We start from the raw sequence: 17523 nt of genomic DNA, 5'->3' as shown, positions 1-17523 counted from the left end.
GGGTGAGTGATCAGAGTAGATAATAATCATTTGAGCCGTATTCTAAGTTTTATCATTGGTTTATTTTGATTTTTTCACTAATCATTTCCCACCTCCCCGACTGGGAGTGAACAAGCCATGACTATATGAAACTCAGTAGGACTTCTGAGAAAAGATCGCAGATATACTTCTTCCAAACCAGTGTTCTCCCACAAAAACTATATCCCATCTCAAGGCTGATCTTGAAATGACTGTGCGTGTTTACCTGACACAAACTAACATCCTATATTCTAGCGACAATAAGTTTGTGAAATGACATTTGTGTTACTAATCTCTCTGAAACCACTGGCATCACTTCTCTGAGGTAAGCAGGGCTTCAGATACATGAGAGGTGCATAAGTAAGTTCTTTATCAGCTTTATCAAATATCATTGAGATTAACAAGGTATCAAATATATAGATGTGGTATTCTGAAAATTAAAAAGAAAAGAAAAAAGGAAAATTCTGACTCTAAATTATTTTTAGAGTTGGGTCTGGTTAGCTTTCCTGGTAGGCATCTATTTTCCAGTTGTGCTTCAGGCGTGGGCAAAAAAAGCTTCCTTTTAAGCCCCAGAAGAGCCCAGCATGGTAGATCTGCTCTCAGTGCGTGCTGGCAGCACCACATTCAATGGAAAACACGGAAAGCGCAGTGACTTCTGTTTGCCAGGTCTGCTAGGAGAAGGCAGCCCCTCCTTGCGCTATGTCTCGGCGCAGTCCTCTGCTTGGGCTGGTGCACCTCTGTGCAGAGGCTTAGGTGGCAGCCAGGCAGTGATGCTGGTACAGCAAGAGATACCTTCATCGCAACCTCGGAGGTTGGCCCTCCCCACCGATGGGCCCATGGGCCAGGAAACTCCAGATCAGTCCGCTGGAGCCCAGTGCTCGTGACTAACAGGACCCAAATAAATTCAGGGAGGAGAGTTATGGTAAAATTTTATAAATAACATTTTGTAAGGTATTCGTTACTCTTATCTCTGATCTCTAGGTCACAGTCTTGGTCCAGGGAAGGTGTCTCGGGCACAGACGTTTCCCAGCTACCCCTCGGAGCAGGACGAGGAGCACCAGCAGTCCTTGGCACTGGCCGGCAGCTACGGATTCAGCTACAGCTCAGGCCTCATCCAATGACACCCGGAGAGCGGTCGGCCGAGAGAGACAGTGTAGCCTGGAGCTTGCCACCAGGGTCAGGAAGCAACGTGTGCCCTCCACACCCACAATTTGCAGTGAAAACTGAGGCCTGCCAGCTCCAACCTGGTCACAGCAAAGATTGAACCCTGAAGAAGCAGCTTCCCTGAAGCAGAGGCTAAGTCGTTATTTATTTATTTTATCTTTCCTTTTGTTAATATGTTTAGAAAGGGGGGGGAGGGGAAGCATTTGTGTTGTAAGAAAGTGATTGAAACAATTGAAACTGTGTTGGTGTGAAGGTTTCTGCATGACAGGAGAAGGCCCGCTCTGGGCTCTATCATGATGACGCATTTTGACATTAGGGTCTTCCTACCCATCTCCATTGTCAGGTCCGCTCATCTTCACTGATAATGTTTTTAGGTCCTTGTTGCAGCCCACTGATTCCAACTGGAATTGTTGAAATGCTGCCAATCAAATAAACAGCATAGATAATGTAGATGTTACCCTTAGAATCAAGTAAAGTTGCTAATTATTTGGAAGGTTGAGTGTTACTCGGATCAGACTCCAATAAGTACTGGAGTAGCAGGCAAATACTTAGTTATTTGTTGAGAATGGAATTTGGTGCATTAAGAGAAGATTACTACCTAGTGTGTGTCTAACCTTAAATTCCTGGGACGCAAATCTTTCCCTTACTAATATGCACATAACTCCCATGAATACCTCTAAGAGCTGCTCATGATGATGCATTTTGACATTATAAGCAGCAAAGTAGATCCCCTGGAACTGCCAAGAAGTCTTCTCGTTTGCAAATTGTTTAAATAGTCATGCCTGCAAGCATAACTTCAAACAGCAGGAAAACTGTTCTTCAGACAAATAAATGTGGGCTGCATTCCTGACTGCCAATCTCGTATTGTATGTTGTGGGCCAGATATGGTACAGAAACTGAGCTCTGGTCTTGTCTTTCTGGTAAGTGTTGCTTTGATTTTCTCTGTTTCTTTCTCAGATACTTGTTTTAGATGCATATTCTGTACTATATGAACATGGATCAGGTATCAGTTTACATTGAAAAGGATGATGAGTACATCTCAATGGAAGTTTTCTTTCTTCAGAAAATGTCTTTAAAAAATGAACTGTAGAAGGTTATTTGTAATCAGTAAGGAGGGAATAAGTTGGAAGGCATACCTGTAGGCAGGGAACAAATTTTACCTATTCTAAATACTTAGATTCTTGTGAGTGGCATCAAATATTTATGTACTTCTTGCGATGCCCTGAAACATTTGAAAATGTGGAGAGAAAAATCTGCTGTCTTGCTACTGTATGAGCAGCCCTTGCATTCTGTTCCTGGGATGGACCCCACTGCCATGATTGCAAGAGGAATTCTTCTCATTAGTTATTTCTCAGGACAGGTTGAGGAAGCATGTCAAGAAAGAGACACATAGACTGTTTTCCAATTAAACAATCAGTTTTATCTATTATAATTTAACTGAAAAAGTGCTACTGGGTTGTTTTATATGTACACACACATATACATATATATAGTATAAAAAAGTAGAGAATAAATTTCTGCATTTGATTAAACATTTACTGATATAGTATGTCCAGCTTTTCTCCAAACGTTTTACAGGCTAATAGACCTTACAAACATACAGATTTCTACACTCAGTGAGCAGCTGCTGAATAAAAAAGCTTTGTGATCCATTTGAGTGAAACAGTTGCACCCCACCACAACCAGCTTTATTTTTGCTCTCCTTTCCTGTCTCATTCACTACCTCTTCTCCTTCTCACAGTGCTGCCACACTCAGGAATAGAATGGCTCCCTACAGAGAAAGTTTTGATGAGCTAACACAGTAATGAAAAACTGTTCTCCCATGCTGGCAGGGAGCTGTACCTGTGGTGCTCTCTGAGCTGTACCCATCAACGAAGCTTCTTTCACACGTTCATTTAAGAAAAAAAAATGTAGCTGACATTTTGCTTTGGGAAAATTTCCAGTTTGCAAATGTTGCATGCAAAGTGTGATACAAAAGGATAGATGCTCAGCTGGCATAGTTCTGTTATTTAATGGAGCTTCACCAAATATACACCTTTTGAGGAACTGGCCAATTATTTGTATTTCTATGCAAGTGTAATCATTTTCCTTGCCCTAAAAATATACATTTTTAAAAAAATTCCTTGGAATAAGTTTCCAGTATGTTTTGCAGGTTTCTATGCTGTATCTGTAACTATTTTTCTTAGTGGCTTAAATATTGGTCATTTAATGCTTATATATTCTTTTTGGCCCCAAAACAGGAAAAAGGAAAACTGGAGAGTATCAGAATCACTTTATAGATTCAGTGCCCACATTAAAAGCCTATCTAAATTCTAAAGCTAGTCCTTTAGCTGTTTTTTCGATAAGAACATAAGAACTATATGGAAGTGCACTCCTTCCATTTCCTACAGAAACGTTGCTGTCTATCCCAGATGAGTTTGTCTTCCTATACAGTGCATGAGTAATGTTCAGTTAATGAAAATGTAGATAATGTTTCCAAAAACAAAAAATAAAGGGGATTAGCTATCTAGAGGAATTTTACTAAATATTTTGGGTTTGCTACATTATGCTGCTATGCATTAATAAAAAGTTGTGACGTGTCATCTCATAGCAGCAGTTAGAAAACTGAACTGCAGGACAAAGCCAGAGAATTGAGTCAACAAAAAGCAAAACTGACTTATCAGGAACATGTTTTTCTTTCAGACAGTGAACACATCCACACTGAAAGTTAAGTATGCAACTTCATAGTATCCTGTAACACAGTCAAATGAAACTGGGCACCTGGAGCACAAAGATATTCAGTGGCAGGTGGAGTTTGCCGTTTGTGGCAGTCCAGAACAGCAGATGATACCACTGTAAAATTTGTGTATTTGTATCACTTCCAGAAATGTTCCTCAGGAAAGCTTCATGAGAACCAGACAGGCACCAGACCAATAGTTTGCCAGAATTTTCTGTTTTCATGGAATTACTTTAATTCCTGACATATGCCTGTCGATAATACAAGCGATTCCCCACTGAGACAACTTTGTCCAGCTCCTAGTGGTTCTGCCAGAAGGAAACTCTTTTGGCACCCGTGGTAGAGCTGCCTGCCTAGAGACTAACAGGGGCAAAAAAAATGCCTGGGTACCCCATGGTCCCTGTTCAAGTCTCGGCTTTCTTCATGCGCAAGGCACACAGATAATAATATGCCCACTCCTGACCCAAGAAGAGCTCTCTGTTTCTAGCTAATGCGCTGTGAAGAGCAGGAGGGCAACCAAATGTCTTCAGTGGTAACCAGGTGCAACCACTGAAAACAAAATTTAGAGTTAGTGCATTAAAAAAATTAACATAAGGCCGTTGTCTTCAGTTCTGAGGAAGAGTCAGATGAAAATATTTCTGTAACTGTGATTTTACATTTTAAAACATGATCCTTGATAACTGAATATTAATTCTTATAAAAAATAACAGACAACATTACTAAATGTAGCTACTAATATCTCTTAGCTGTGAATATTATTGATTGATGCATGCTGGTACTTTTGATTTTGAATTCACTTGGCACAGAAAAGGAGAAATTGAAGGAGATAGGTAATAAATCATAAACATGATGCCAAGGTAATTGAGTAGCCCCCCTTCTAAAGCAGCTACGTTATATTATTAATGGTTTAGATCATCTGTGAGTATATTCTTTGGAACAAATTTGCTTGCCTGTGTTAAAGCAAAGAGAAAGAAGAATGTCTTAAAACATTGTGTTTGCAGTCTTCCTGAATAAATGTTCAGGCTGTACTTTGGTGGGCTCTGACTCCAGTATCTCACAAGTATGTAGGCTAAACAAAATTGTGCTCTTGACTTTTTTCCCCAAAATCCAGCAAGGAAAGCGTGAAAATTTATTGACAAACCAAGTAAATTTGTTAGACTAGCTATTCTCTTTTGTTCAGGCAAAAGTCTGCAATGGTATTTCTGGAATTTTTTTATTTAACAACTTGGGGATAGAAATCACATTGAGAAGCTACAAACACATATCTAATCAAGTCTTGCAAGCTGGTAAGACTTTGCTGGGGCAAAAGTTAGAATTAAATGTCTGAGGTCAAAAATCTTTTAAAATGTTCTCTATAGTATAATCTAATAATTTAGATTATTTAAATAATTTAAATGCCTACAGGCACCGTTTATTTAGTAGATGCTACATGCAGGCAGACTGTAAAGACCCTTATGGGTTCATGGCAAAAATTAAAAAAGGATATTAATCAGACCACTGAATGGCATTTATCGGAACTTTGTGCTTGTTCAGTTTTTGCTCTCCAGTGTAGTAGATGTTACCACAAAGGATAATGATTTTTCAGATATTAGAGCACTAGGAACTGACAAAGAGCATCAGTCCACAGCATATAAACCCCTATTCATGTTTAACTCACCAGCCACATTTGCTAGTTTTCAACTGATAACCTAGAAACTACATGGTGGTTTTCCATGTCAAAATATCCATCTCTTGAATTGCTACCCCTTATAACATGAAATCTAGCATCGCCTATATGCGAGTGTGTCACTGTATTTAGCTCCTTTTTATACATACTGCAAAGGAATAAATGTGGCTTTTATCCATAAACAGAATGAAGCAGATAGTGGAGAAAGTGCAGAAAGCTACTGTTTGGTTATAGGAATAGATCCAAGAGCATTGGAAAGTTTGTTTTTCCATATATTATCCCAATTATTTGTGACTCTTTCCAAGATAACTTATTACATAGCAAGTATATATTAGAACCTTGTATTTTTCACCATAGACAACTAATGGGGTACCTGCCTATATTTTGTTAGTAGAAGAATGGTGCATAGCATTGTAGTAGCACAGCTTCAAAATTGAAGGGTTTAAGGTTTGATGTATTAATTTTGTGGATGCAAAGTCTGAACTCCATATAGGGTATCGTGTATATTCTTGATATTAAAAATAAATAATCTTTGCTTTTGATTTTAGATAAAAAGATGTGCTATGTTGGGAACAAGTACATGCATTTGTTTGAATGAAAGAAATGTCAAAGTATATTGAGTATCCTGTTATAATAAGAAGTTTGTCTTTCTGTGTCCAAGCCTTACAAGACAGTAAAAGGTGCTATGGGAAGGCGGTATGTACTCAGCAATTATTTGAATGGTATTACGCTTAGACACCGATTCACCCGTGGATTCTGAAGATTGGAATCCACAGATAAACTGGTTATACTCGAGAAAATTGAAGTTTCACTATACAAAGGTGCTTCTTGCATCTTTGCATTCATATGCAGCATGGCAGACTTTTATGGATATGGTTAAAACAGACATGAGAATAATTGAGTTTTAAGGATGATTAATTAAAATTAGAGCATTTTAAAATGTTGGTGTGATGAGTGCAGCAAGTCATGATGGAGAAAAGATTTCTTTTTTAATTGAATGCAAGCTCTGAATCTTTAAGATGAAGCAGTAAATCTTCTAAAATCTTACACTGATAGTCCCAAAGAAGGGTTAAGACTTCATTGTTTTGTGTTTTTTCCTTGAGTACAGAAACCCTTCATGAGGTTAAATGTGTTTACCTCATTTTCTTCTTACAGTCCTGAGACTGAATGGATACATTTTACAGTAGGTTTTTTTTGTTTCTATTTAACAGTACTTGACATAAATGAAGTTAACCCTCATTTTTAGTATAGGCTACTTCTTTCTTTTCACAATTTTTTGCATTGTATGATAGCAAGATTGCAATAGGCATATAAAATAACACAAAATTAACCAACTGTTCTGACAATTTGATACCAATTACAAAACTAAAGATTACAGTTAGATGTTTATTCTCATCACTGCTCCTGCTGCTGAAACAAAATAAATGATAGAAAATAAAGTTGCCCTTGTTGATGTTAATTATTGATTTTCTTGATTTTCCTTAGATGACAGGCTGTGGCAGGAGCTATTTATGTTCTAAAACTGCTTTTTGTGAGTTATACTGATTTAAGAAGATTGTAAGGAAAACGGGCAGTATAGAAAACAGAATTGTGACTCCCTACCAAAGTATGATGTATGCTCACCTTTTTTCACTGCTCTCAGTTCCATTTGGCTCTTTGAAAAACACCATCATAGAAAAAGAGAGAGAAGAAGATTTTAGAAGCATAATGAAGCAGAAGAAAAAAGATAGGATAAGAAATCAAGAAAAATAAAACAGATTCTTTAATCTCTCAAAAGATTAGGAGAATTTAGGAGACATTATAGGTGCATAGCACTGGGTCATGTCGAATACAAAAAAGATCTTTCTGGAGCATTCAAATTATTGTGGCTTTACAAGGATTGGTGTTTTGTGCTTTGTTCAACTCACAGGCCAAACTTTTCCGTAACAGTGGGCACAATAGTGTTGGACCCCCTTTCCCTAGCATGGCTGGAAGAACAATGGAGCAATCGAGTTAAAGCACTTTAGGCAATACAGATGCTAAATAATAGTACTTTGTACAGCACATCACTACTGCCATCACATGATTTTGTGGAATTACAACTGCAAGATATTACTAAAATTGATTTAGAGTATTTCAGAGCCAATCAAACTCAAGGTGATAATAACAGCATCTGCATTTATGATAGATGAAAATATGTACACAGGTGCTCCAGCCTTATGCGTCTAATTAGGAAATGGTGTGACAGACCTCTGTGAGAAAGCTTCTCCCATCAATTCTGGAAAAAACCCTGCTGAGACAAACAGAATAAACAGGACAACAGCGAGGTCAGTCTTCTGAACACTTTTCTTTCTCTGAAGTCGGATTTCTTATTTGAATCTTTCAGGAATTTGCTAGCATCCACACCTACCACCTAACTAGAAAATGTTGATAGCACCTAACCTTTAAATAGGCTGCATTGATCCTCCCCTCCCCTGTTCCTGGAATAAGACTAGGGTAGGAGTTAGATGATTAAGTTGCTCAGCGCAACCAGTTAAAACTAGTTATTTCTGAGCGTGCTTGAGAAACTTTTAGTGCCTATTAGAAAAGGTGCCTAAAATTTAGGGCAGGTTGCTGGTGGGAGAGAGGGTTTCATGCTGCGCTACCCTGCCTAACGCGGGAGCCCGGGGGAATCCAGGTTCATGCGGTCTGCGGTGGGTCCAGCCCTTGAAGTGTCCTCTGTTTTCTAACAGCAACCCTGTTTTATCCAAAGACTCACAGCCAAAGGCGACATGAAGACAAGGAGAACTGGCAGTATCGTGAAGATACTATAGGGACACAGAAATCTTTAAAGTATAGGAACATATTTAAGGAGAATAACTGGAGATGATGTAACATACTGGTCTTACTTTCACTTTCTATCACAAACTTTCGCTTTCTATCATAAACTGTGAGTTTAATATTTTCTCTGTGGGTCCAAATTCTGGTGAGTGTTTCTCCTACACTCAGAAGTCCCAGCAAAGACTGATTTCAAATATTCTTTTTTCTCAGATTTCTTTTTTTAAAGAGATAATGAGTTTAAGCTGTTAAAGGACTTGGCAATAGTACAAATCACAGAATTTTCTGTTGAATACGGGACTCAGACATTTACCTTTTTTATGTACCCTATCAGGCAAAAAAAAATATCTACTTTTCCTTTTCTTAAAATCATATAGGTCCATTTTACTGCTACAAAAAAAGTAGTTATCCAATGATTCAAGAGTCAGTTGTTTAATAGAAGTGTGCTTTATTATATTAACCTCCTTTCAGCAACATTTCTAAGGCTTTAAAGCAGCAAAAATACAACAGTTTGGGTAGTATTCTGAGCCAGCTGCTAACTATGGTTGTGTCATATTATTTGCTTGATTTTTTTTTGTTTTAACTATTTAGGAAAGAAAGAGCACAATAAATGCTCAGGATAAAATTTCCAAATTACTGTTGATTAAGTTTACCCTAAAGTAAAAGTTTCAAAAAAAAAAAAAAAAAAAAAAAAAAAAGGACAACTATACAGAAAATATTGAAAAGAAACATTTTTTTTAACCATTTTACACTGGAAAGGCAATTTACATATCCAAACCCTGGCAAATCAAATTGACTCTTATTGGGTCCAATCCTGCCACACTACAAACATTTAAAGAGTTTATATGTTACATTTCAAATGACACTTTTGGAAGTTTCTTCTGTGCAGAATTTACTAGCTTGTAAGCTAATGTGAATATTGATAAGGTTGAGGTTTGGGTTGTTTTCCTTTTTGCTTTTATTTGTTTCAGTCTTATGTTCAGCTGCTGTTCACTGATATTATGACAGTATGAAAATGAAGCTTTGCTTTGGGTTTGTTTATTGAAAAAAATAATATATTGTTCTTATTATGCTATGTGTGATGTGATATTTTCCCTGTGAACTATCCTGGTAGAAGTACTGTGTCTATGGAATTTGAATTAAAAAGATTAAATAACTGCAAAGATGTGCATTACATATTTGTTTTTTCCTCCTTCCGTGAATCTCAAAAATAAGCAATTATTTTGAAAAAAGAAAAGTACAGAAAAGCTACAGGAGCCAGGGGAGACAAGAAATAAGGGCATCACCAGAAATACAAAAAACAGTGTGGTCTTGCAAGCACTTAACCTCAACCTCTCCCTTTTAGGGTTGTATTCTGTCTCTAAACACAATGAAACAATACCAACTTCTCAGTTAATAGATATTTCTGTATCAGGAGTTCTGACAGAGAATTTAAATGTAATCAAATTCATTACATTATCATTTTGGTATTTTGATATTTATTAGTGAGATCATCAAAGAAACGTCCCAATGCTACAGGGTTTTACTTGTAATGCTGTGCACAATTTAGAAGTATCTGCTATGACATTTGATAACTCAGGAAATAAAACAATTTATTAATAGTACAGTTCTGTGTATCCTCATCAACTTCACATTCAAGCATCTATATTTCCAAAATCCTTTAGCAAGTGAATGAAAAAAAAAAGATATACCCCCTTGTAGTGTGTATGTGTCTGTGTTCAGGAGTACGTAAAACCAAAATGAGATGTTTTCTGATGGCATTTGACATTGTAAACAACTTGCGTCTTCAGTGCTAGGCTAAAAGACCTTTTGTTTAGGTTTTAAAATTTTTAGCTGGAGTGTAGGATAACTGCACAATGTTATTTTCACTCAAGTAGTTCAGAAAAGCCTTGTGTCCACATTATTCTCAGAAGAGCCTAGAGTCTTATTCTCCTGTGCCCATGAAGGCTAAGCAAAATGTGCTTTTCACTGTCAGGCTGTTGATGCTCCTTCCTAGCCAACCAAGTGGAACTGGTAACTGAGCTGTAGGCGTTAATGATGCCTTCCCCTGACCACCCCTTTCTACAAAAAAAAAAAAAAAAAAAAAAAAAGAAAAAGAAAAAAGAAAAAAAAAAGAAAAAAAAAAGACAAGAAAAAAAAAACCGTCATATTTAACAACACTTTTACTAACGCTTCAAGAGAAAAGGGGAATCAAGCAGAGGTGGTCCAGTCATATACAGTTTGTTGTATGCAGACATATATGATTATTAGGCATCATGGTGACACCTTCATCTAATCTAAGGGTGGAATTCCACCCTTAGGAATAAAGCAGATTTGTAAAAGGCCAAAAGATGTGTAGATCCTAATTCTCAGGTCTGCCTTCTAGTTCTGTTTGAGGATTTTTTTGTTTGTTTGTTCTGTTGTTGTGTGGTTCTTCTGTAGGTTTCAGCAGCCTATATACACATACACACATGTATGTATGTATATTGTTTTGTAAATGTTCTCAGTCACGCTTTTTTCTGCTTTGCGCCATTTATCCATGTATCTTCCATGTTCTCATTTTTTTTTTGTGCAACTAAACCTTATAATAAATTATTATTACATATAACTTGACAGTGACAGAGTCTGAGTGCTTTGTTTTCTCCTGGGCATTAAAGAGTGTGTACGTGTGCATGCGTGTGTGTATATCCCTTTGCATTTACCAGCTAAATGATACTATTTGCCTGGCAGCATAATAACACCTACAGTGTGGAAAGTTACGGATATTTGTTATTCTGTAACAGCTCTCAAGTTCTCTGAATTTGAGATACAAAAGTCACAGATATAGACAACGCCAAGCACGTTTTCTTTCTCACTATGTCACATAGACTTCTCAGACACAGAGATTTCTCAGACTAAATTAACTTAATGCAAGCATATGCAGCTCTGTTCTGCATATCAGAGCAATTCTAAAGTTATTGCTTAAAAATATACCTACTGGGTAATGAAAAAAAAATGCTTAAATCGTAACGGTACAAATAGCCTTTTCTTGTACGTATGAATCAGATGATGTGTTGGTGTTGTAAGCTGCAGAGCAGCAAAGACATCCTTGGTGTAACGTGAAGCAGGCGGGCACAGGCAGCAGCACTGCCCAGTTGTGACAGCCCGAGCGGCACTGGAAGCAACCACTTTAACTCTCCGCATCAAGCCGGTGCAAACAGAACCCAGTGCAAGATGCAAATGCACTGATTGCACTTTGGTTACTTCACACTAAGAAGGAAGTTAATAATCTTTTCTTTGGTTTGTGTGAGACACTTCTGCAGTTGACATAAATCTCCTCTGTCTGGCTGAGCGATGACTCTTCTCGGCTTCTTTCAGTGTTCTCTGTACCATGAAAATTGGATCTTCCATAACTCTTAACAGGCTAGAAGAACATTAAAAAAAGAAAAAAGAAAGAAAGAAAAAGAAAAGGAAAAGTTAAAGGACAGAAAGCTAACCAAGAAAGGCAGAGTTCAGCCAAAGTTCAGCAGAAGAATTGCTTATTTCACTCATGAGCCATACTAGGAGTGGAACTAAAGTGCAGGGATTTCAGTGGGCTGTACGTTTTCATTGCCCTCACCATAAAAGCACAAGGACTGCCAGCAAGATTCCCTTAAATAAGGGAAGCCTGAGGCTGAGATTTGTATGTAAATAGTACAAAGCACAGATCCCTTTTGTATTTCAGAAGGAAATGAAGTAGTGAAAGGTTTTGAGGTTTGAAAGAGTGGAGACAGGATGACAGCTTGCAAAAACTAGCATTTTTAAAAACTCTGAGTTTCTCGTATGGACACAGAATTTTTGCAAAACAGCTGTGACTGAAAAAGGAGAAAAATGGCAAATTCTCCTCATACACTATTTTATTACCAGGAAATATTCAAATATCAACCAAAATTCTTTTTTATCTTGGTGTATTCTGTCAACTAACTTCAGGTTCAAGTCATATGAAAAATTTGGTTTGAATATATTTCACAGCTATTCCACATCAGGGCACAGGCAAAGTAACAGTGGCCTTCCTCCTTGCCACGATTTCAGATACTAAAATAGTCAACTGTGCCGATCTTAAAACACTAATTATTCTGAAGGTATTGACCACACTAAGAGTTAGTGATATCATTAGGACAAGTTAACGTGATGGTGACTTGGTTAACCGGCACAGGAAGAAAGATGATTTCTGCAGCAAGCTGGTTGTCCCTGGCCTGTGGTTGCCCCACAGACTGCTTCATTCTGGTGCAAACAGTGACCCAAAAGTCAGAATGAGAGAAAAGGAAAAATGCAGGAGATCAATGGATTTGTAAGGACATATCTACCACAGAGATCCTTGCAGGGTCACATAGAAATGCCAGCCGAAAAGGGATAGGTGAAAAACTAGAGTCTCACATCTGCTGGGAGAATAGGGACATTTCCCTGAGCATGATACAACCTGATTCAGGGTATGAAGAAAAGAGGCAGAAGCAGCAAAGTTGGCTCCTATCTTTCTGCTTGTAAACATCAGATTTCAATAAGGATTATTACAAAAAAAGAAAAATCAGAGTTCCAAAAAAGCTGATTTTTACAGTACAGAGAGGAGAAGCACTGAAACAGCTGTCCAGCAAAATACGGAGAAGCTGAGTAGAAGAAAAAGGTAAAGCTAGTGCCATCATCTACATCAATGCACAGGATAAAACTTTATGCTTCATTTTACATGAAGCTACTTGAGGAAAAAGGATATTACCAATACAGAAATATTTAAAAAGCTGGCAAGCCAAAAGAGCTATTTTGTCAATATCATGTAATGCAGTTGGGTCTCTAAATATACCTATAAAACATTAAAGACTATTTACCAAAAAAAAACATGAATAAGTGTTAGCCATACTTTAAAATATTTTATTTTTCTTGTCTGTATAGCTTAAACAAGAAGATTCAAGGGTTATATGCATCAGGCACAGAAGAAAAAGATGTTAAGAAATATGTATATTACCAAGTACAAGTATTTGCCAGCTGATCTTACCCAGGTGTGAGGAGGGTGTAAAGCTTTCGCTAAGTCTTGTGTGATCCTCTTCCTCTTCCTTCTGGGGACACATGTTCAGAAAAATAATGAGAACAGAAAGATATTTTTCTGTTCAGTCAGAAAAATAATAGAACAGAAAAGATGCATGATAGCGTAGTCCAAATAAGAGATAAAGCTAGTATAGATCATTTTCCTAGTGAAACCAATAAGTACAGTAAGAATACAAGTAGCTTTTCGTCTGACTTGCAAACTGTAACATGCATGAGATGATTAATACTGCTTCATAAAGACCTGGACTAGATAATTTCTCTTCTGCTTCCTATTCAAGCAGATCCAATAATATATTTCTAACAAGGTTCACCAGCTTTTTATATTGTAATAAGAAGTATTTTTTTGTATTCACTATTTTTCACTGGAAGTAGAACTCATGGGTCAGTCAACTATTGCATATATGGCAAGGCATATAGCAAACTTAGGTAGTGATTTAAATGATTCAGGTCTGTCCATAAACAAATTTGGAACATAGACTCTGAAGGACAAAAAGTGCTAGAAAAACATTTCACCCACCCTCCTCTATGCCCAAGATAGGTTCACCTATGCCTATGTTATTCCTAACAAAATACCCTTGGCATGAAGTCTCAGCAAATACCACTCTAAGTATTTAGCTGATTAAAGAGATTAGAGTAAGCTGATTTTTTTAACAAGAGAAAAATTACGTAAATGTAAATTTTTCAAATAGAAATTTTTTTCATGTTCAAAATTTTGTCAAGAAAATCTAAATTTTCACGTCTACTTTTTTTTAACTGGTTCTAAGAAGGACATTAGAAGATAAGCTGTTAATGCTTTCATACATTCATGTTTACTCAGTATACAAAGCAAACTGATTTGTTACTCACTTTTTGTGATAAGCAGTGGTGATGCAGAAGATCAGCAGGAAAACTAACAGTAAAAAAGCAGCAGAAATTCCTCCAGCTATGTAGATAATAAACCACTGATGATCCAAAGGTGCTAAAATATGATTGTAGTAAATACTATTACCATTTTGGAAAAACAGCATGAACTTTCTATGGTACAATAAGTCAAAAATCAACAATTATGGAGACACGTTATTCCATGACAACTTCTGCTCAATATTCAGACCTCGCAACCATTTCCTCATTCTAAAATGCCTTTGTTGTGCTGAACTAGCTCTTACAAGAGCCATGATTGGGATGACCAAAGATGAATGAACACAGCAAAGCAGTATGAAATAGAGTAATGACCAACAATGTACACAAGTGACTTGATATATGCTTAAAAGCACTCAGTCTAGCTATGTGAATGTTATTAGTGATGTAAAAATCCTCCCTGAAGGCAAACCAAACAATCATGCAATATCTCCATAGGCAACAAGATGTTTTTCAGAATACCAAAAAGAGCATCTCAGTCCCCAAGATGTTTTCCCTTCACTACTACACAGTTGTATCAGTTTTTTACCACTCTAATTCAAAGATAAATTTGTTCACTTTTTAACAAAAATATTTCCACAAAAATATCTCCTAGTATGATGTGAAAAAAAAAATCAACCCCAATATGGCATATGCTTTGATGACAAATGTCAGAAACTCATCCTCTTTGTTCTAGTCCAAAAAAAAAATGCTTTCTTTGGGAATCACCACCAAGGCAGGAAAGGCTACATTTACATTAGGCTCAGCTTTACTTAAAAAGCTTAGGCTTCTTGGACAGAGTGTCACATCTCCATATGCTAAGGGCAACATGCTCTGATTAGATGGTAGAGACAGGAAGACTGTGACTTCAAGGCAAATGGTTTGATTTGATCACTTCTAGTATCAGACTATGTTGTCTGTCCGTCAATCTATTGACTGATTGTGGAGCAGTTGTGTAATATTCTCATTTTTCAGGAGAAAAGTATTGAAAGAAAGAGAAGAAGTGATGTGCCCAAAGTCACCCAGGAGATCCACAACACAAGTCCTTAGTACAGTTATTAAGCATTTAGAGCACTCATTGTGAATATTTCTTTTTCTCTTGTCACAATTCTGAACTTCGTTAGTGGCATTAAAAAGAAAATGTGTGCTAAACCACAAAACTTCAAGTCAACATTTTGCACCCCACCACAGTGCCCTGCTTCCTGCTTCTCTGTTGCACCTCTGCACTAGCTCTTTGTAGACTTAAGATTGATGGCAAAAAAAGCAAGCAGACTTCACACAGGTCTAATGAACACTACCTTATATAGGGCATATATGGCTAGCAATAGAAGCTACAGTGCATATCTTAGCCAGTTGGTCTTACTAGTGTCTTACTGAGGCAAATATTAGGTGTGAGTCTGTCCAATTACATACCAAAGAAGAAAAAAGTACAGAGATATGAGGATGCTCTGGGATGGAAAATTAGTAATAAAAATGGTGACTTCACTATAAAGAAGTGTTGTATTATTACAAGAGATGGTGACCATATCTTGTGGCCACAAAACTCTTTCTTGTATTACAAATGCAGACTATGAATTTATGGGCGAAGAGGCAAAAATATTTTGTCTGTAGATTAGTCCCTCTTCAGCATTCTTGACACTGTATAGAGAAAGACAGTATCTGCAGATGATACAGCAGTTGCCCCCAAGAGCTTGTCCTCTGCATAGACAGGAAAGTTATGTGCCCAATACCTAGGAAAATGAAAACAGTCAGCATCACTAATGACAGTAATCCCAGCTGACCAGCTGCTGAGCCGTCATCAGATGGCTTTTCTGGCCTGGCCATCATGGCCATGATAAGAGGGATTTGAAAGAGAATAAAAAGGGTTCACAGTTTTTTTCTGGCTGTCCTGAATATCATTTGAGACTTGCTAACTCTCACCTCTTTGGTATTAATGTGCTCATTGGAAAGGATAATGAAAATAATACTGATTACAGAATAGTCTTTTCCTTGAATTTCAATATTATTCTACTGGAAAGAAAAAGAAAGAAAATTCTCTCAGAAACGTATGTCGCTGAAGGTATGCAGAGCATCAGAGATGGCTGCCTGATAACACAAGCTGATATCTTTTGAACTGTAATCACATGTAAAATCACTTTACTTCCAGCATGGTTGCAATTGCTAGATACGTAAAATGGGAGGACAGTGCATATATATGCGCCTCAAGAAAAGGTTGTGATGTCTTTTTTTGAAGTGTTTAGCTACCCATCATGGAAAAATCTTATATCTGTGCCAGTGTGTAGTTACAGAGACAGAAGGAAAACATGCTGTAAGTAACAAAGAAACGTTAAGATTTTAGCTGCTCCATTAAAAATCCTGTGCTTAGTTAGCATCAGGAACAGGTGGATTTGGACAGTGTTCCAGAATTCAGTGGCACTCCAGCGCTGCAGTCTGAGTGCTCCAAACTTCATTTCTCTTTTCCTGAAGTTTCACCTTCAGCTTTATCAGCAAAAGATAATAATCTCTGGGTAGAAAAAAAAAGAGAGAGAGAGAGCTGGGATTATCAGCTGTCAGTTAAATTTGGATGAGAAAAGTCATTAGGTTTTGTTTTAGAAACAAAAACAATTCAAAGTCCTTTTGCCTCCTTGTACTTGAGGTGAGCAAAACATTCCTGATGCTTTTGTTTCCTTTAAATATACAAAGCTTATTGTAATTACTGCCACAAATTCTCTTAATTTCTCTTTCTCTTTCTCTTAATAGCATTAGACAGCCTATTCCTCTCTCTCCGAGCTTTATATCTTCGGGGCTTTTTTTTTTTTTTTTTTTTTTTTTTTTTTTTTTTTTTCTATAAGATAGTGAAATTTCTTCAGTAAGATTTTCAGTCTTCAGGGTACTGGCTCTGGGATTGAGGAGGAAGCACTGACGGGCCAGACAGTTATTTCTTCTCACAAGAAGTTTGAGCTACACTGTAAGGGTCTTGGTGCAGCCCGTTGCATGTCCAGCAGGCCTGGCACGTATGGTATCTTAACTACACATTGCTGAAACAGTTTCACCCTCCGGTGCACAGTAGAAATCCAGCATGAATGCATTCAAGCACAGAGAAAGATGCTTTGTTGAATAAGAGACCCACAGAGAGATCAATATTCTACATTTACATGACGGAAAGAGGAAGCTTATTTCGTTCCTACTCTGATTCTCCTCATCCTCTACTATTTTCAGAAATCTGTACCTATAAATCTATAAATACTATCCCCCTTATTTTCTATCTATGTTC

At 37.2% G+C, this 17523-nt stretch overlaps 2 protein-coding genes across 3 annotated transcripts in view; one reads left to right on the top strand and one right to left on the bottom strand.

Annotated features, from left to right (window-relative positions):
* DOK6 (docking protein 6) overlaps positions 1 to 10428 on the top strand; it is a 252314-nt gene extending 241886 nt beyond the window's left edge. For both annotated transcript variants that reach the window (XM_062570068.1, XM_062570069.1), the window contains one exon: positions 1000 to 10428. In XM_062570068.1, coding sequence (XP_062426052.1) covers positions 1000 to 1139 — 140 coding nt within the window. In that variant the 3' untranslated portion in view covers positions 1140 to 10428. The remainder of the gene's footprint in view (positions 1 to 999) is intronic.
* Positions 10429 to 11333: 905 nt separating this feature from the next.
* Positions 11334 to 17523, bottom strand: part of CD226 (CD226 molecule) — a 28929-nt gene continuing 22739 nt past the window's right edge. The window contains exons 5-7 of the mRNA XM_062568524.1: positions 14241 to 14352; positions 13345 to 13405; positions 11334 to 11742 (exon numbers count right to left, since the gene is read on the bottom strand). Coding sequence (XP_062424508.1) covers positions 11584 to 11742; positions 13345 to 13405; positions 14241 to 14352 — 332 coding nt within the window. The 3' untranslated portion in view covers positions 11334 to 11583. The remainder of the gene's footprint in view (positions 11743 to 13344; positions 13406 to 14240; positions 14353 to 17523) is intronic.

This window comes from Rhea pennata, chromosome 2, assembly GCF_028389875.1.
Source record: "Rhea pennata isolate bPtePen1 chromosome 2, bPtePen1.pri, whole genome shotgun sequence".
In the NCBI taxonomy this organism is placed as follows: Eukaryota; Metazoa; Chordata; class Aves; order Rheiformes; family Rheidae; genus Rhea; species Rhea pennata.
The sequence above is the reverse complement of the archived record's forward strand: the minus strand, read 5'-3'. Positions and strand labels throughout refer to the sequence as shown.